Here is a 21,455-nt window from a genome sequence, read left to right as displayed (position 1 = left end):
AATAAATAGTGAAAGCCACCACACCACCGCCTGATTGTGTGGATTTTCTTTTCCTTTCCTATTTTTTTTTGTCATTCTTGCCATACTTTATTCTTTGTATTGTCCATTATTGCATTTTTTGTTTTGTTTTTATTGGTGAACCATCCAGACTTGTTAGAATTCATTATCACTGAATACTTTTAAGAATCAAAGGGTGGTATTTTAGGATTGTTATTCTCTGGCAATCTTCATTCTTATACCTGTAAGAACAAACCAGCCCCTCTATTAAAATAATCACCAGAAGCTATGCTTCAAAGGATAATTGTGTGACTATTAAAAATAAGCCATTCTCTCTTTTTCACATAACCTTAATTTTATCCCTTTTAGGCACCCTATGATTTTTTTTATTAAAAAAAATTACCAGTGGGTAATTTCAGTTTCATTTGATTGATGTGACAGCTTCCCCCCCACCCACACTTATTTGCTTTGAAATTGGGTTAATGCAACTGAACTTGGATCTTTCTTTTCAAAAGGGTTTTACTTTATTTTTACATTAGCTGCTGTGATATTCACTAAATGGAAAAGTAGTACCTAAGTTCTCCTAACAATAGCGATAGCAATAGCACTTAGACATATACCAATTCATAGTGCTTTATAGCCCTCTCTAAGTGGTTTACAGAGTTAGCATTTTGTCCTCAACAATCTGGGTCCTCATTTTACCGACCTCAGAAGGATGGAAGGCTGAGTAAACTTTGAACCGGTCAGGATCGAACTACTGGCAGTTGGCAAAATTAGCCTGTCATACTGCATTCTAACCTCTGCACCACCACAACTCAGATAGTCAGGACACATGATAAACAGGACCTGAAATGGAAGATTATAATGCAATCTGGACACTGAAGCAACATGTTTGCTTGACAAATTTCTCATTAAAATATATATTTATTTCGATTCCTTCTTAATTTGCAAAAATACATTTTTTTATTTTTGATAGATCTATAAAAAGAGAAGTTAAACTAAATTTGCAGTTCTGAATTTATCCTCACTATCTTCAGGATTTTCACATGCAGAAAAGGTACAAACTGTTAAGAGCCAACACTGAAGCGCATATTAAAATAATATACAATTCCTTTCTTGATGTGATCCCTTTTTAATTTTTTTTAAGCAAAGTGTAGAAATGGTAACTTGATATGAAATTGTAGGTGCCCACACACATCAAAAAAAATAATTCCAAAGTGCTTTGGAACACAGTACAGCATCTCCCATTCATTAAAGCAGCAGCACCTTTTACTGAAGCTTTTATGGAATAAGTTGTGCTTCTTTAATGAAAGGAGGTGCTATATTTGTGCAAATCCAAGTAATTTCTTCCTAATCATTTTTTAAGCATGCCCTAATATCAAAAATGCATTTCATTTTGCTTTTTTGTAAAACTGAATTTAGTTTTCCACATTTTGGGGGATTTGCTAAATTATAGCTATAGTCAGATATTTACTGCAACAGATACATAAGGGACAGTCCAGATATTTCTTTGATGTTGTTTTTAAGGCACATTCAGTAAGCATGTATATTCACAATTTCCTTTGGTCCAGGAAAATTTAAGAGTTGAAGTTGTTTATCCAGGTAAGTGATTATGCAGTTTTCCAAGGATATTCTTATCCTGCCCATAGGCGTCTACCCCATGTACTGTATAGATGCTCTGTACAACAACATTATGTCCAGGGACCAACTGTTTATCAAGTGCATTACTGGTTTTAGTTGATTTATTTTGTAAGTTGCATTCTCCAGAACAGCGTGTTTCTGTCATGTCTCTAATCCAGTCTTCTTTGAAGCTGGAAAACAAAGAAGAGGCATTCTTTTTATTTATTTAGAAAAAACAATAGCTTTGGTTTAATTTAGCTACAGTATTGCAATTTTGCCTGGCATCTGAAATTAAAAGTACAACAGGTAAGTGTCATGGTTCTGACAGATGAAACTCTTCAAAAGAACTTCGAGGCATTGTTTACCTTAAAGAATCTTTTATTCGAGAAACAAATTATCGGCACTACATAGTTGAAACCAAAAATTAAATTCCCCTCCCCTGGACACAAAGCAACAAAGCACAATTCCCTCCTCCAATAAACAGTCATAAATCACATTCACCAATTAGCTTGAAGTGCAGGCTTTCTCCCCAGCTCTCCAGCCCGCCAAAACTCTATCAAGCCTGGGCCCAATGAACTTGGGTTCCCACGACTGAGTTATTATTGTTATGACTAGCTGGACTCTCATCCATATTCCCCCTCCCAGCATCAACTAACTCTAAAAGCATTAGAGAAAAATGGCTGCATTTCCATCTGTTGTCAAAGCAAGAACATCCGATGTTAGCAGCATTGACAGTAAGATTGTAAAATACAAGTTAATACTTTTGTAACTTGAATAGTTACAAAATTATTCAACAATAGTTACATTAATTTAAAACCAGTCTAAATGCCAGATGTGTACTGTTTGACAAAAAAAAAGAATTTAGAAAAATGCAATCAATTGCTGTTATGTGCATGTAGAAGTACTTAAAACCATAAACTTTGTTCCCTGAAATGGCATAAAGCCAAGGCATGTTTAACAATTTTAAAATATTAACCAGTTTAGTAAGGAAACATGCCTTGATTTGTGCCAATAAAGATTTTTGTAGGGAAAGCAATTATATATATAATAAGCTTGTTAACTGTATTCCTGGATGAAACTAGAACACATAATTATTCATTTTTTCATTAAGATAATTTGGGTCTTGGAAATGATGAGGAAAAATTTCACTGCCGAATACACAAGGGAGCCAAATGTTTTGCTATATGTGTCTGGGGACAGGAAATTCTAGGAAGCTTGGAAAGTTAGCATGGATTATCGAAACAGAATAGTTCATATGAATCAACACTCATGTTTCTGGAGAAAACTACAGGTAGTCCTTGACTTATGCCCATTTGTTCAGTAACTGTTTAAAGTTATGGCAGTGCTGAAAAAATGAATGTGTCACCAGTCCCTAAAATTCTGGCCATTGTAGCACACACGCCTCCAGGGTCACATGATCGCAATTTGGGTCCTTTGATGCCTAAGCTTACAAGTATGACATCTCCGATCATCATTTATGATCTTCTCTGCTGGCTTCTCACAACAAAGTCAATGGGAAAGCGAGCAGGAAAGCTCAGAAGTTGCTCTGGTAAGTCATTTCCACCTGTAGCACCCTCCCATCAGTGTGCAACCTCTGTTGGCTCAGGGTCTCTCCAACTCATGTGCAGCCTCCACTGGGCTTTCCAAACTCTCCCTCAACTTCCTAGATTCATGTACTGGGCCTTCCAAGCTCTCTCGTTGATTTGCACATTGATTTACTGGGCATCCAACACTTAGTCTGTACTCGCACAGAGCTTGCAGTGCAGCCTTCCCACAGCCCCAATCCCCCACCCCTCTGCAATATCCCCATCCCTCCTGGAGCACATTGATGTTCCCACGTGGGAGTTCTGCCATTTCCCATTTAATGATCCCAGGATCTTGGGGTTATGACGGCAACTGGGAAGTCTATTCTCAACTGCACTGTACACCAGCTTTGCAGGCTTCACACTGACCTTTACTGGAAAGAAACTTTTGCATAATCCACATCTACACAGCCTTCTTTATTGCACTTTCTTCACTTGGATACCTTGGAATTTATTAATTTATTGTTTCTGACATTCAAACACCACTTTTCCAATGGTCTTGGGGAGAGTTGAAGCTATGCAAGAGCAATTACAGGAAATAATTCACTGGATACCTTGTGCATCTGACATTGTATTAATGGATTAATGACATTGGATAGAGTGCTGGATTTTCACAAAATAATAAAAGTCAAAAGTGAAACTGAAAGGGCAACGAGGGAGGAAAGGAATGTACAATATAATTTGAAGGGAAAGGTGAGATTGTCAGCTACATTTGTTTCTGATTCCTAGCTTCTGGAAGGCATAGAAGATCATTTTCAATTTTAAGGTCTGGCAGAAGGCAATAGTAATTCAAACAGAAAGTTCCCTCAGTCACAAATTATTTTAAAAACCTTTGGTGTTTCCAGCCACTGAATCTTCTATCTTTCTGTAACTGATTGTAGAACGTTGTTTTTCCAACTTGGCAGCTTTCAGAGGTGTGGACTTCAACTCTTAGAATTCCTAGGTCAGCATTAGGTTGCCAAGTTTGAAAGACACTTCCCTAGAAAGTTCTTTGAAGTTTTATGTCAAAGAAATAGCAGGTAATACTTTTGCCAGGATAAAACAAAAGAAATTATTGAAATAATTACATGTTAGGTTTAAAACACTGGCAGACATTGAGTAAATGTCATTAAAGTCGGTACCTTAAAATCTCAATAAAATTCCATTTGTCTAAATCAAATTATCTTGACTCAGTTTGATTATTATAAGAATAAACCACAACTGTGAACAGAGTGGGGACTGGGAAAAATAAACTATCCCTAGGAATGCTATTAAAACATCAATCACAATGTTTTTAATGGCAACAATTACTGAAGATTTCCCACATCTCACTTTTACAGAATTCCAAGGAAATCTCCTGAACAAATCACTTCTATCAGAATACTTATCACTAATAATTTGATCAATTAAATGATCAAATTATTATTAGGGCCCACTATATTTTGAGTGAATTTTTTTGCTGTAAACTTAGGTAATTACACTCACATTGGTGGTTCTGGATCACCAGGTACTCATGATAGATGTTAAAAGAGTATTAACGATTAGATTAAATATAGATTATTTTCTCCCAGCTTTATTATTTGTGTAAATAATTCAAGGTGGCAAACAAGCCTAATGCTCCTTCCTTTTATTTCCCCACCACAACAACCCTATGAGATGAGCTATGTTGAGAGAGAGAGTGACTGGCCCAAAGTCATTCAGCTGGCTTTTATGTCTAAGGTGAGACTAGAATTCACTTAGTTTCTAACCTGGTGGCTTAACCACTAGATCAGTGATGGCGAACCTTTTAGAGATTGAGTGCCCCAAAACCACCCCACCCCCAGCCCACCTGCACTCTGCTCCTGCCCCGCCCACCTGCAGGGCCACTCACTGCCTCCACAGCCCGCTGCAGCAGATCGCCCAGGTGGCCTTGCAATGCCATGGCAGCCATGCCCTCTACCCGCACCAGCATCTGCATGTGATGGGGCACAAGGGCGGAGTCTTGTCCCTGCTGCCCAGTTGCCATGTCCGCTGCGCTGCTCTGTGTGGGCCGTGCCTGGGGGAGACTCTCCTCTGGGGAGAACTGCTGGTGAGGAGGGGGCTGTGTGGGAAAACAGGGCTGGGGCAATGGCGCACGTGCCCACAGCAAGAGCTCTGAGTGCCGCCTCTGGCATGCATGCTATAGGTTTGCCACCACTGCACTAGACCAAAGTGGTCATCTATATTACCTGGAATAGAAGACTCTAATGGGAATTTGATCATATTGAGCAGATATCTAGGGGTGGTACATTTTATGAATATTTCAACTCACTTTGGCTTTATTTTCATAATTATTTTCCTTAAAACTTCATTATTCTCTTGCAGATGGCAACTCAGTCACAGATTGTGTGAAACTGGAAGGAGTGATTCTGATGTTGGTAGGACTTTGACAGAAGTGGCAAAGTAATCATAATGTGGATAATTTAATCTTAATAGAGAAATTAATGCAGGAATCATTAGTGTTGAGAAATATAGTTAAACCTAATTCTTAGCTACAAAAATTAGAGAAATGGAGTGACCAACACTGTTCATTTGATTATATCACATTCATTGTTTGGAAGAATTCATTAAGGTACATTAGATCCTGTAATATGCCAGCAATTAATTAAATTTTCACCTTTTATTTAGCTTACAGCAATCAAGCAATGACTATGGAGTCTAGCAGCCCAGTTTTTGGAAGCATCTGTGAGGAATGTAAATTTGAAAGTACAGTGGATAAGTGCTATTATTTCAACAGTAGGATGACTTCTTTGTACTTTTAAATTTTTAAGTATTTAGTTTATAGGGAATGCATCAAAGCAGTTCAGGTTGGGCATTTTATTCCTACAAATGTATATGAATAATTGTATTTAAATGGAGAGCTCACTTATAGGATTAGCAGTATACTTTGACAGTTTGATTGGTGTCTGTAGTTTTGGTCTTATTTTGTATCTTTTTAAAAAAGAAAAGAAAAAATAATACAGTAAGCACCAAGAACATTCAGAAAAATCCCCTTAATTTTCCTTTGTTATTATTGTTTTTTGCCAGAAGGGATAATAATGTTAATAGCACTGGCAATAAAAAGATGCCCGCACAGTTAAGACATTATTAGTGTGGTCATATATTTCCCGACAGATGTTAAAAATGGCTTTGCAAATAAATTTCTTCGAAAAGGGAGTGGAACAAAAATTCTTGTTCCAAAATATACATTTTAGTGGCAGTAATAGATTCTTTATGAGAAAATATGCACAAGGGAACACAAGGTTTGCAACATTGTTATAATAGTATATAAAGAAAACTGAATTACATTGCATTACATATTGTTTGACTCTGTTGTCTTAACCAAAAGGAAATTACTTAGACTCAAATGAGTAAATGCACAACAACTTGAATATGATTGATTTATTTATCGTTTAATTCAAAATAGTTTTATGCTACTCTATATCCAAAAAAATCAAGGAGGTATATAAAGTGTAATTAAAACAAGTCCTAATAAAGTGGACTCCATATTATATAGTCCTTCTGCCTGTATATGATTTCAGCTCATTTTAGAAACAGGCATAGATCTTTGCTATATTACTTTCAACTCTGTCATATTCCATACTGGTTGTTCATGAACCTAGAAGGACTTCCTTTCTTCATTCTCCTTGTGTTTTGAAACCTACATTCCTCTCACTGACAATTGGTACAATGCAAAACAGTGAGTAATTATTCGGATGCTTCAGATTCTCTCTATTGTTTTTTTCTCTAAGTTTTCCAGAAGCATATTGGAGTTGGACAGACTCCCTTAATAAAAAATAGTAGTAATACACAACAACAACATGGACAAAGCACTGAAGGGATAGAAGTGCCATATGTCAATTCTAGGATTTATTTAAGTCTCCTATCTGCTTACTTTGATACTGAAGTCATGCAAACATAGGAAACTCCATTATATTGATTCATTCTGCTTCTAATCAAGTACTGTTAATACTTTCCGGTCTTTCAAATAAATATGTTTCCCACTCCTCTGAGCTCTCTATGGCCTCAAGACTATTCCTGTCCACAGGAACAGGTGCTGAAAGAATTTTTAAATAGTCAAATGACAGAAATTTGATTGCCGTACAACCTGAAAAAGAAGTGTTAATTGAGGATTAAGAGAAAAACAACAACAAGCTGCTAATTCACAAAAATAAGATTGAGGCTTCACAAATGCCAGAGCACAGAAAACAAAAGGGAGAAGAAAGAATTCCTTTATATTAGAAAATGGAGGGTACATCAGAGTAGTATATCTTATTGTATACCTTTCTCATTAATATTTCTGATTAGAATTCCAACTACTTGAATATAATATTAGGAATGTTTCATTAAGATTTTTAATGTGTCCTCCATTCCTAAATATGAAAACCTCAAAGCCTATATAGAACTCGTAAAGCAGGGTCGGCCCCTTCAGTCTAACTTCTGCAGTCACCAAATTATTTCCCAGTTATGCCACTGAAATTGGGTGACAAAACCAACAATTTTCAACTGTGTGATTTTTGTACTGTTTACTTTCACAAAAATACAGACTAAATATGTCCTTTCCCTGTGAGATTATTTTCCAGCCCAGTTTCCCAACTACCCATAAAAATGCAAAAAGGGACTAATGTTCTCAGGCCTGGTTATTGCCCATATAGACTTCAGCATCTGAAAAAAAAATGCTATATATTTAAAATGAAAAGTTTCTCCTATCTTAAAGGATCACCATATACTAAATCTAAGTAGCCCCAATAATAGGCATCCTTGATTCAGTTTATTATTAGTGATAGTCACACTGAGGGGGAATGATGGAAGTTGTGCTTAAAAAGTCTGGAGGTCACCAGATTGGGGACAGATAAATTAAATCTATAAATCCAATAAGATCTGGCAGGCATCCAGCTCCAAAGCCCATTAGTGAAACTGCTTATAGATCCTTGTATATGAGCCTTTCTATCTAGATCAACATTCTTTTTTTAAGTCCAAGATTCCTGGCTTTCCAGCAAGCCTGGGGGAGATTGATTTGTTTGTGATATCTGTTTTATATGTGGCATAATTAGTTGCAACATATTGCTGTTAATTAGTTGTTATTGCTGTTTTTCTTTTATTGTTTTAAAAACTTTATTACTTGTATTCCTTCAAGAATAGTGTATAAGTTAAATAAATGAATGACTGAAGATGTGGGAAAAGAAGGGAGGATGGGATGGGAGAGAAAAATTGTGGTATTTGATGCCTCAAGATGTGGTGATGAATAGTAATTTAAATGTGTATAAAAAGACCAGAAAAATCAGCAAAAATGTGTCAATGGCTGCAATTCTATATGCTAATTCTGAAACTACATTATGCTCAAAAGGACTGCTCAGCAGATAGTTATAGAATTTCTCTTAGTAACTAGGACACAATAAAGCTTTCAAATATAGAGACAATAAACTGATTCCAGGGTGGGATGAACAGCAGGAAAGAAAGACTGTTTTGGAAAACAGCTGTAGGAGTGTAACAACCGTATAAGGAGGATTTTAGAATTAGCAAAGCCTGTGCCTTTCATCTGGGGCCTGGCTTTGAACATAGAACATTCTAATAGTCTACAACAGACATGTCAAACACAAGGCCCAGGGGCCGGATGCAGCCCGTGAAGTGGTTTCATGTGGCCTGCGAAGCCATCCTGGAAACAGTGAGGGAATGGTTCCCACTGCCTTGGCCCTGGCCCACAAGGCTGTCTGGAAACAGCGAGGAACCAGCCCCTGATGCCTTGGCCCCATCCCCTGGGTGCATGCTGGGGTGGTGTCACCCTTTATGAGGAATGAAGAAATGCACCATCGCCTGGAAGTGGCCAGCAAATGGCCCTCGCCTACTTCACATATCTGGGTTGATGGGCTCTGCCCTTGTCCCACCCCTTTCTGCCAGAGACCTTCAAATCTGTCCTACTCCTGCCCAGGCACCCACAGGCACCCTTGACGCGAATGATGTAGAGCTGGCCACGCTCACCCAGTAGGCCATACCCACTCCATCCATGCCCACCCAATAGGCTGTACCCACCCGGCCCCCCGAGGGCAACTGCAATGCTGATGCGGCCCTCAATGAAATTGAGTTTGACACCCCTGGTCTACAATATACTGTAAGTTTAGATCAATATCGCTCAACCTTGACAACTTTAAGATATAGGGACCTCAACTCCCACAGTTTAGAGTGGATATCTCACTGACAAGGTGAAATAAGCAGTTAATTTTGTGAGGAACAGAACAGTGAGTTTTATGACGTCAAATGCCACTTATTCAAATATGCAGGGTTACTAGATTTTGTGGTGCTTTTATCAATAAAACATATATTGTGACTGAAGTTTTTGTTTACTGGAGCCTGATGATTAGCTATAATCTTTACTTTCTTGTATGCTTTAGATCTTTACTGCAAAGTAAACATATTAAAGCAATTTCACACCTTTTGATGAAGCACTTCCTTTTTCAGGTATATTGTTAAGTTAATTTGTGGCAAAAAAAATATACTGTAACACCTTAACAGGTGGTTAAAGCCCTAGACGAGTCTACTGAAATAGAAAAGCCTATGAATTTAGTGGTTTTATTTCCAAGTCAGCTAGTCAAGATTTGCACCTTGAATTTCTTTTTTTATTTGTAAGCTCCCACAGGCAATAACCCATTTCATTTCAAATGTTTATTCTTTCCCCTCCCAATGGCAATTTTCCTGAAGGCTCAGTTTCTTTTCATTAAAACCTCCACTTTCCTCACTACAACCCCCAGCTAAAAGTATCCTGATTTAATCTTTTAAAGACTCCCATAATATATAATATTTCAGTCTTTCAGAGATACCAACATCTAAAAATAACCTGCAAATACTTAGGCTGGAGCACCCCAAATAGCAGCTCTACCAACCAACCAAAATGTTTTTCTTTGCTACTGGTACATAGCAGCTGTGCAACCAATCCTCAAAAGACAGCCTCTCATACTTAATGAAACCCATCGGCTTTTTGCAGCTCAACCAGCAATTAGATTACCTAACCAGTGACATTTTCCTATTACAATTTCAGTTAGATAAACTAGCAACAGCCTTCACCAAAATTCTTTAACTTTTTAAATGAGGCAATACATAGATTTAGAAAAATCAAACATTTATTTTTCAAATCCACATACAAGAAACTCATCTGTAGCTCACCTACTGAATATTTTGGTGGCTGCGTCTACTGTGCATATTATGATGTTTCATAAATATAAGAAATTACAGAGTGAAGATCCTGCAGCTCTTGAGCCACAGGTGACCCTTGGTCTAACTTCCAAATCCTCTTTCAGGAGGTCAGTTTAGATCTCTGATAAGGTTTGTCTCACGCTTCTCTGCCAGGTGCTGTTTGGTGGTGACAGAAGAGGTTATCTGTATGAGGAAAGAAGTCTGTGTTGGGGAATGAGAATTGGTGTCTTTAATCCTTTTTGTCCTGGACTCTCCATCACTGCTAGCTTCAATTCCATTGACCAATCACCATTTCAGGAATCCCAGGCAAAAAGGGAAGCTTGGAGACTATTTGACAGTTATCTAGGTCTGCTAGGTGGACCAATGTTTTCTTGAAGAGGGGATGCATCATCATTTCCTTCAAGGCCAGTAATACCACCTCTATCCCGAAGATGCATACACAATCATCCTAGTTAAGCTCCCAACACCTCCCTGGAGGCTTTCACCACTTAATGAGAACCAAGGTCCAAACCACAAGTAATTGCACATCATTCCTTAAAATGGACAGGCTCAAACCCATCTCAGATAATCCTGCAAGAAGGTTTCTGACAGGCTATCTTCATCTATGTCAGTCCTGAAAAGCTTTAACCAAGCCCAATACCACAACCCAGTAATTGCATTTTGATTCACTTTGTTACAATAGTTCCTATCACTCTTCCTTACCACCCAGTTATTTCTCTGAAGATAACGATCTTTGTGTTTCAGTCCCCTCTTTAAACCTGCTATTCCTGAACAGGAGCTCAGGGAAGGCAGCACACTCCTGCCCTTTGCATTGTTAGGTATGCCATCCACTTTCTTGGGTAACTCCTTACCCCAGCAAGTAAGCTCATCCAGCCCAGCATCTCCAGGAAAGATTGACTTGACTTATTCTTCTGCCCCCAAACACTCATCTTCCTTTCTCCCCAGAAATCTTCCTTTGCACCACCTTTCCCTGAACAAGTCATATCCCTACAAATTAGTGGGCATGTATGAATGCCGTCTCTTTACTTTCTGCCTTCTTTGCTGTGGACAAAGTTTTAACATCATATCTTTAAGCCTCCTGCCCTTTCTACTATGGCAAGAGCCATTACATCTGCATTCAAAAGCTACTGACTTATTTGCTTGCTGGCACGCTCAGACTCTTTTGGCCTTTCATTGAACTGCTCGCCTTTGGCACAAAGTCTTCTGGAGTGTTTAGTTTTTACTTTGAATTTTCTGCTTTTTCTGCCTATATAGTGGAACTCTATATGAGTTCCATTAGAGTCAATTGCTTCTAGAAATCACCTATTTCCCCTCCTTCTCTGAACTCACTCCTTTGTCTCTCTTGAATGTACTGCATTCTTCATAGCCTATTATTAACTACTTCAGATCTCTGTGTTAGCTTTTACACTGCTGATTGGAATGAATAAATGTTAAGTGATTAGCCTCCTTTGTTTTTTAATAAAGTGCATTGCTTCATTATTCATTATAATTTCATTCTTGGACTTCTGAACACTTCTGTTTGTTCCTGGCCTCCAGGGCACCCCTATTCATTAAACATCTTCGCCAAAATCTAAGGATTCCTTAACATGTTGAGGTGGCCAAATCACATAGTATTAAAAAGGAGGGCAGGTATTTGAGAAAAAAAATCATTTCTTGCAACAATGCTTAAAGAAGGAGGAGTATATAGAAGAAATAATCCATGTAATAAGTTTTTATGGACTTGAAAAACATATTTCTGCTCTGAGCAGACAGGATTTCAATTGCAAAGCATTTAAGCTACTGATGCATTAGTCCCCATGTTGAAAAAAAAAAGCCACTGCTTTGTAGGATACTGTAAAAACAGCATCATCCAAGTAGTGGAAAAGAAACTTTCATCTATTTGTTAAAGTAAATTAGGATAAATGTGAGGAGTGGCTAATGTTTAAATTTGACAGCTTCTTTCTTTTCAGGATAATAAAGGAAGGAACTGCCCTTGATGGACACAAGCTTGGCACAGGTGTCCAGAGCATTTAGCTATTTGGCATATTGTCTTAGCTTAGAGAGGCATAACTGTGTTAAAAAAAATAGCAGTTGTTATGTGACGACAAGAATCTAGGAAATGCAAAAATGACATCTAATTTATTGTCTTCCAATTGCATTTCTTACATTACCCATGATGGGCCTTTTTGAGATTGTTCTTACTCCAATCATTCCTCTTTACTGCCATGCTGTTAACAGCAATTTATGAGTTGGGATCATTTGACTCTTATCTAATTCATTATACAATATCCCTTAAGTGACACACAAAACTAGCATCTCATTTGTCAGCTTCAAGGTTCATTTTCCACATAATCCAGTGGACCAATTGCAATATATCATTTGATATAGAGAGAGTGCCAAATTCAGATCTTCAGTGTTACCGAAATAGATGTAGTAAAAAAAGAAATTGCATGTTGTTTGTTTTGGTTTATGGAACAAAGGCATCCTTAGGGCAGCTCATGAGACTGATTAATAAAACAAATCAGACTAACCCTAAAGTTAAAGTGAAGGGCTCTACCTTAGCACCACTTTCTTCCTCGTTCTCTTGAGTTTAGTCAACTTCTCAGGCCCATCACAGCTTGGGGATTCTACTGAAACACACACACACACACATCATCATCATCATCATCATCATCCTTTTTAATTGATTAAATCGCATGGCTCAAACTGGTTCAAAAATAAGGCCCCATGGTCCTGGGACCATCACACCATCCCTAAAACTTTGGGATTAAAATAAGCAGGAAGCAACTTGCACTCAGGATGGACATATGCTGCTCCTTTGATGTGATACATTTTGTCACTGTTGCTATTGTATGCCAGACATTTTTTGTAGAAAGTAGCAATCATATGCCTTGCAAACTGATAGACAGCTCACTCACCCAGCTTGCCCTTAATATCTTAGGACTGGTTGCAGTGTCTTGCGGTCATGTGATTGCGATTTGTGACTTTTCTATCATTTTCCAGCAGAAAGTGGCAAAAAAACCTCACCCACTGGATATTATTCAGGATTCACTTAATGATATGGTTTGCTTAATGACTTGTGAGTCACTTAATGGCTATCATTAAAAACAGTCATAAAATCGAGTCAGTTCACATGGTGACCCACTTAACAACCATTATGACTTATGATCAAAATTCTGATCTCTGTTGTGGTCGCAAGCCAAGGACAGCCTGTATTTGGAAGATTAAAAAATATCAATATCTCAGACCTTCTAGGAATTCTGAAAAGACAGCTGAAGAACAATAATTTTGCAAGGTATCATTACCAGGCAAAAATGGAGAATAATAAAGATATCTATTATTACTAAAATGTGCATAGAAATGTACATTATAACCCGGATAATAAAGGTAAGTGTAGAACAATAGTTTCTTTGCCCCTTGGGAAGGTCATAAACCCAATTCCTGGCAGCCTGAATCAATAGGAATAAGAAAGACCGGTATTGGCTGGTCAGCAGAGACAAGGCTGGGTTAGATGGACAAAGAGCTTGATATGGTATAAAACAGTTTCCTATGGATCTAAAGTGGTATTAATGAGGCCATAAGGAAATTCCTTTGTCCTTCTACAAGGGCAATTTCTGGTCCATTGGTGGGTAGACTGGAAACTGCAGCAGGAATAATTGAACGCTGGAAGTACTCCAGCTGATCTAGTACAAGGCAGTACTAACTAATGGGGTGCATAGGAGTGGCTTCTTAGGGACACTCGGATAGCCATACAGCAGGAGCAGAAGATTATTATATTATCTGCTCTGACCTTTGCAAGTTATTGCAAGGCGCAGCAGCCATTTTACGCTTAGCTTTCTTTCTATCACTAGCAGCGAAAACTGCAGTGATACTTTCACAAATTAAGGGTTGAAGATGGCGCAGTAAGAATTTTTCCCATTATCAGAAACAAGATGGAGCAGCTAATGCAACTCAGCATTCTGCAGTTTTAAACAGATTTCTCTTCCAAGGAGACAAAGCGGCATAAAATAGTTGCAGACTAAATTCTTGCAAATTGTGTCCTGTTACATTTTCATTCCTATATGAGTGGGGGGGGGGGAAATTGCCCCTGCATTAGATTTGGATTCTCTAAATAAAGGGGATAATATTGATTAAATTGGTATTTAATCAAGATTATTCCCTTTATTTAGAGAATAAATAAAGTAGGTTTTAGTTTCCCAGCGCAATTGCAGCAGTGAAGCAATTCCTTAATTTATATTTAGGATTTTTTTAATAAAAAAATATAAATGGAATCATTTTACCAATTGTGAGAATTTTTATTTAGCTGAATAACAAATAACCTACGAACAGCCTACATGGCTTTCAAAGGTAAATAATCAGATGTCTTAGTTTAGAGCTAAACATTACATTTACATTTAATGCATAACTTGCAGCATTTTATCATTTTAAAAGTATAATTAAAGATAAGAGAGATATAGGTTTTCTGTACTATTACAGAATGATGGGAACTGATACACACTCCTGGGAGTGTTAGTGAAAAACACTAAAGCTGATAATGTCAAATTGGATTATTTTCCCCCCATCACCCAAATAAATCTGATGAATTTGGTCCCTATTCCTATTTGATACCGTGATGGTTCATCTTTGCTATGCATGGAACAACTTCTTGGTCCACAATCACATGCCCTGCAGGAGAACTAGCCATCAACTGTCTGTTACCACAGATAAATAAAGAGGCTGAATATGTTCTATGTTGGTTGTTCTCCATTTCTTCCATTCCTGGAAGGATAGAATTAAATGTGGAAGATAAACTAACATGCTATGCACTGAGCATAATGTGCAGCATGATTCTTGATCTGCAGAGTGACTGGAGATGCAGTTTAACTTTTATAGCTTATGTAGCATTATCATAAATAAAACTGCACAGTATAACTACAGTTGTGCATATTAAATTAGAGGAGGGAATGCAGAGAAGGCCTGAAGGAGCAATTCTGAGAATGATCTAGAGGTTCATTTTACAATATGGTTTTTGTGTGGAAAACAGAGTGTTCAACAGAGCTTTGAATGACAGAGTCATTTAGGGCACTCTGCAAGATGGACCTGTACACTAAAATGACAAAGAGTGCTGAGATGTGCGTGATAAGTAGATTGTCCAGTCATCTGTAAAAACTGTTCAGGAAATGCAGCACAATACCAATTGATCTCTTCCTTACCTGCAGAAGCCATGGTTGTCATATGCCACATTACTACCACCATCAGACTCCACCTGGGTTTTAATATTTTTGTTGTTGTTGTTGCTATTCCTGCCTTTCAAACCAAAGTAAGCTGCTTGCATGTTTTCTAGCTCTTCACTTCTGAGCTGGTACCAGAACTGCATATCCCTGTGAAAAGAGGCACTGTTTCCATCCATAGCAGATCACAGCAGATGTGTACTGTGCAAATGTGACTAATGTCAAACATCTGAAATAGCAGAACACATCAAGTCTCTGTCAGGACTGTCTTCCTGCTACACCAACCATGCTTTGCCAGATGCTAGTCAGCTATAAGCAAATGGGGGGGGGAGGGACCTGCAGGGAAGTAAAGGGGAGGTTTGGATGAAGAAAATTGAAAATACTTTTCATGCCATTCCGTGGGAGCCCCTGGCTGTTCCAATGTCATGGAATGGAATATGAGATCATCCTGCTTGCCAAGACAGGGGCTGTTATTATTTGTTTGAATGTAATTGGATAGTTTAAGATAACCAAAGGAAAGGTGGGGAGAAGGGAAGAGTTAACCAGATGCTTTGGGATTGAAACTTCAGATCCGGCTTTGCTACTCTGTAACCACTTGGCTTTAGTAAAGTGTACTTTCTTTAACAATGGATTTGAAAGTCTTTCTTTTCTAACTGACAGGTTGGGATGGCTGACTGTCTCTGCAATTCACATTCCTGTCATGAACCCCTCCCCTATTATTCTCTCTCTTTTATATGATGCTGACCTTGTGCAATATAACTTAAATAAGCTAGAAAACATGACAATACTGCCCTTTTCTCCAATTTAGTGGAAGGGTTCCTTTTCATCTTTATTGCAAATGCAAGATTGTGCCCATTGCCCCGATTCCAACTTTTATACAATCATCTGACATTCTGAATAATGGAATTATGTGTGAGTTGTATATATGTGGATTCTCTCCACACAGGAAAGAATCCTGAAAAGTCAAATTCCCTAATTGTACAGAGAAGATATCAAGATGGCATTCAGCTGGACTGTTTGGGTGGAAGAGTTTTGGGTTTGAAATATATATGCAGTATGATTGTTGAAGGAACATGCCATTGAATTCAAAGCAAAGATGAGAATGAATCAGGAAGATTGGAGAGAAAGTTGGACAAAACAAAACTGAATGAAAATGACCCCTGGATATGGTAGAAAAAAATATGGAAAGATTAAATAGAGAACAGGTGGCACCAGTGCAAATTTGACCTTCAATTGGAGCAATAACAGTAATGAGGGAATGTTAATGGAGATGGTGACTATTAAAGGACAATGGCAGTGAAATAGTATGGTGGCTTTATTCTGTTGTGGAAGTTGAACTGAAGAACTGGGATTTGTGTATGAATGTGAAGTGTGAGACTGATTGGCTTTAGGAAAATAATGGATTCAAGAAGCATGCATATGTACTTAAATTAATAATTAAACAACCCTTCATTTCTCTTGACATATTATCGTGGGGCCCCATGGCTAAAAGTCTGTGTCTTCTGGGCAATTATGCCTTGCCAGAAATCTGAGAAGAGTCTGTGAGTTGACGGAGCAATTCACAGAACCTTAAAATTGACTTGTAAAAGCTTCCCCCCCCTGAAAGCAACAGGACAAAAAGTTATTGTGAACTTGGTCTCTCAAATTAAACTGGCCAGAACTCTTCTGGGACAGTTTAGTCTTGAATCAGATTAACAAAATTTGGAAAAATTGTACTTCTGCCAAGAGGTCAGTAAATACAGGTGATGATAGGGCCTTATCATAGTTGGAGAACATGTATGTATGCAGGGCTTTTTTTCTCATAGAACACCCAGAACGGAGTTCCGGCACCTTTTTTGGATGGAACCTTGTAGGGTAGGAAAGGCAGGTTGTATGACATGTGTGAGTTCTGGCACTTTTTTTTTTTTTTTTTAGAAAAAAAGCACTGTGTGTGTGTGTGTGTGTGTGTGTGTGTGTCTGTGTGTGTATGTTTGTAATGTAATGTATTGGGCACATTCTAGGGTTGCCCAACTCCAGAACAATTATGGGTGGCTGACAAATTAAAAAAGGGAGAAATGTCTCAGTATCAAGACAAAGTGAGATCAATTAACTAGTGGAACACTGTATTCTATTCTATTCTATTCTATTCTATTCTATTCTACTCTACTCTACTCTACTCTACTCTACTCTACTCTACTCTACTCTATTCTATTTAAAAATTGCAGATCCTGTTATATGGAACACGCAAACTGATGAGAACCTTCCTGTTTATATTTGCAGCCAGGAGAAGGAAATGAGCATTTACTAATAGAGAAAGAGAAAAACAGTACAGCAACAGCTCTATCTTACGGCTGATACTTCAATTAACAGCCTAAAGCCAGAAATATGACTCACCTTTGAGCCCGTCTTCTTTCACTTTTCTTAATACACTTGATAAGACAACAGGTTAAAAAAGCCATTGACATCAGGAGAATAATGGCACAGCTCACAATGGAAGAAATCACAGCAACTTTAAATCCAAAGGTTTCATATTTGGATATGGCTGGAATAAAACAAACACAGTTAGAGGCTGACATCTGCACCTTGCTGTACATTCACACCCCTGCCATTAAATGCACCAACAGTAGGAGTGTTCTATCTGGAACCATCTCAAAGCAAACTATTTAAAAGCCTCTTATTTATAAGAGAGTAATGGAATCCTCACGAGGAACTTGGCACAGCAATTACTCCAACACAACTCAGCCATAAACAAAAGGGGGTGTAGTAACTTCAAACTATCGCTTCAGGCTTTCCCTGGGATAAGAAGACTTTGTAACTATGATTGTTGCCCTTGTCACCATTATGTAAACTATTGCGGTGTGTGTTATATGGGGGCTGCCTTTAAAGATCATCTGGAAACTTCAGTTGGTACCAAATGTTGTGGCCTGGATGCTCACCAGCAGTCATTACTGTATTTAGTTTGGCCTGCAATTTAAAATGTTGCTTTTTTTTACCTACAAAGCTTTGGTGCTCTGCATACTGAAATTGGGCTTAACACTGTGTTTGTGTCAAAAGAAGCAGCTCATTTCCCATTTAAAGGAGGTCAAGTAGGCTGATCCTAAAAGCACTTCTTTCTCAGTAGCAGTACTAAAATTTCATGTTAGACCAGCTCCAAGTCTGGCTGCTTTCTGGAAAAAACTGAAGCTCTTCTAGAGAGATTTTGGGTGCTGCCGCCTAGGAAATTGGCATTTATTATTTTTGTGTGTGTGATCACTGTTGTTTTTTTGTTATTTTGCATTGTATATTTATTGTATTTGTAAGCCACTGGTAGGATAGAAATCAAAGGCATACATATAGTGTGGTTGGAACGCACAATTAGTGTTATAGGCCTAAGGCTAGGATATGGTATGGCTGAGCCCTATTATTAAGGCCCACGTAGCAGCAGAGAGAGCCCATTGCTAATATCTCAAGTCACTTAGTCATCTGATTTTTCTCCATGCTTTGTTGCTAATTCGCATTCACTGCTAAGTAAGCATTGGAAGGAGGGAGGAATCTCAGATACTTTGCTTTCTCTTCAGAGGATTGCTTCAGAAGATGGTCCTGAAACTCCAGCTAGTATAGAACATAGCTATATAGGTGGGAGCAAAGCAGTCAGAACATCCGACATTTTTAGTAGTTGTATGACTACCAGTCAGGTCCTGAACTCAATCTCAAATGCTGATTTCAATATTTAAAGCCTTAAAACTGATTGAGATCAAGTTCACCTTCATTCCCGTTGATCTACTTCCATTTTCAGGAATGAAAATCCTTCTTATCTTCTTTTCGTTGACAGCAGTTACACCAATTAATGCAAGTAGGACCACACACCGCCCTACGGAATGCACTGCCCTGGTGGCTGATTCATTCCCAGCTTTTCTGTAAAAGCTCTAAACTCCCATTTATTTTTCTCAAGACTTTTCCTAAATGGAATTCTATTGTTCTGTTCTGGTTTCAACTCCACACAAGTTCAATTTTAATACTGTGGCAGAATGTTTGTGGGCTTTATTAATATTTTTATTATATTCTTTATAGCATTTTGATTTTATTACTATAAGCTGCCTTGAGAAGGCTCTTGTCCTGTAGGATAGCCTGGAAATACTCTGAACATATTTAATATTTTTTTTTTATTTTTAACATCTTTTTCTCTTTAGAATAGTCAAATGAAGTGAAAACCACAGGTAAAAAGGCAGAAGAAAATTTCAGTATGGCTGAATTAAAATCACAAAAGAAGAAGTTATTGTAATGCTCTTGATTAATTGGATTAACTGGGTTAACCCAGGGTTAACTGGGTTATGTTGAAGGAAAAGCAGAAAAAGCTGTGGTAGCATTAGGAAGACCAACACACTTATTAAGACATCAACTTTCATGGAGTTAGGTGCAGCCCACTGACTGAATGCCCTATAATCCACCAAAGTCAACGTAGTAGCAGTTTTTGAATTGTTGTGTGATTTTTGTGGTTTTTATGATGCTGACACCCATTTTCCAGGAAACTTACAGGAACACAGGCTTACAGACATTTTAGAAAAGCTGCGGTCTGACTTACTTTGCTAGCATGAAGCTATAACCACTTTTCTTTTTTGCCATTATAAACAATAGCATAACTGTATTTCTTTTTTTTTTTTTTTTAAAAAACCCTCTACCTCTCTTCATCAACACATTTAGAATTTAAAACTGAACATTTACCTGAGCTGGAATATTTTGAGCAAATATATGTGTCTCGGATAGCAAGATGGACGGCATTAATTAATTAATTAAGTATCAAGCAAGACTTACAGAACCAGAAATGAAACAAATAAAAATTAATTATTTTTAATTGAATTTAATCTTTAAAAAACCTATTCAGCATCAGGTCTTTCTTTGATAATAGTCAGCAATCTCTGAAAATGAATAGAACTGGAAAGTCTGGAATCTGCTCTTTCACCCTGCAGCCATTATCATTAGTTTTTACAGTGGTATAGATCACCTGCATGTCAGAGAAAGTCTGAAGATTATACAAATCATATAGCAAGGAGGGGGGAGGGGGAAAAAAACACTTACGTATACATGAAGGAGTATCAGCTGTCCATTGTGTAGCATTTTCTTTCCAAATGCATGTGACAACTCCATGACCAATCAGCTGATGCTCATCAGAACAACGAAATGTAATTACAGAGCCAAGAGTGGTACCATTTCCGTAGATTATCTGTGATGAACCAAGATGAGGGGGAAATATCTGGCTGCACTGGCCTATTCAAAAGGGAAGAATAAAAGCAGTTGTTTTATTTTTATCACCATGCATTCTTGGCAGAAACATATTTAGCATGAATGGACCTGAATATTATCATGAGATTAAAAACAATTGAGATAAAATGAGTTAGTATCTGGTATAGAACTGTGAGAAAGAGTTATGCTAGGAACTTAAACAGACTTAATGATAAATTGTGTGTCGAAAGTACTCTAAATATGAGACATCCTTAAAGATGAAACAAAAAAAAAAATATCCAGAATTGCAAAAAGCAAAAGAAGGCAAAATGGCTGTTTGCTGATAGTGAAAATAGTTGGGAGAATGGTGGAAAATAAAAAGGCAGCACAGATAGAAGAAAATTTGCCCAACAAAATACTGAGATTTAGAGATAAGCAAGAAGAAACAAGAAATCACTTATTGTATGTCTAAATAAGTAAAAAAATGGAGGATAACAATTAGATGGGAGGTATAAGCAGATTTATTTTAAAAAAAATCACAGGAAACAAGATGAGTATAATAAAAGGCAAAGGCATCAAACCCATACTGATGAAAGAAAATATAATCAGAATGAGATGGTGAGAACTGTATAAAATAACAACAATCCAAATCAGTTACAGGTATTCCTTGACTTATGACCACAACTGACTCCAAAATTTCCATTGCCAAGCAAGACAGCTGTTA

General features: G+C 37.7%; 1 protein-coding gene across 6 annotated transcripts in view; it reads right to left on the bottom strand.

Moving 5' to 3' along the window:
* Positions 1-888: 888 nt before the first annotated feature.
* The window catches only part of SUSD3 (sushi domain containing 3), a 53,274-nt gene continuing 32,707 nt past the window's right edge, over positions 889-21,455 (bottom strand). For 3 of the 6 annotated variants that reach the window (XM_039348552.1, XM_039348551.1, XM_039348550.1), the window contains 4 exons: positions 20,588-20,776; positions 17,927-18,074; positions 15,536-15,703; positions 889-1,808 (listed from right to left, as the gene is read on the bottom strand). In XM_039348552.1, coding sequence (XP_039204486.1) covers positions 1,592-1,808; positions 15,536-15,703; positions 17,927-18,074; positions 20,588-20,776 — 722 coding nt within the window. In that variant the 3' untranslated portion in view covers positions 889-1,591. Of the gene's footprint in view, positions 1,809-12,900; positions 12,974-14,543; positions 15,102-15,535; positions 15,704-17,926; positions 18,075-20,587; positions 20,777-21,455 lie in introns of those variants that run through there. The other 3 variants (XR_005557307.1, XM_039348554.1, XM_039348553.1) reach the window with 3 other exon arrangements.

The sequence above is a fragment of the Crotalus tigris genome, unplaced genomic scaffold (genome assembly GCF_016545835.1).
Source record: "Crotalus tigris isolate CLP2741 ecotype Arizona unplaced genomic scaffold, ASM1654583v1 scf7180000018160.1183395, whole genome shotgun sequence".
Lineage (NCBI taxonomy): Eukaryota > Metazoa > Chordata > Lepidosauria > Squamata > Viperidae > Crotalus > Crotalus tigris.
Note: the sequence above shows the minus strand (reverse complement) of the source record. Positions and strands in the feature narration are given on the sequence as shown.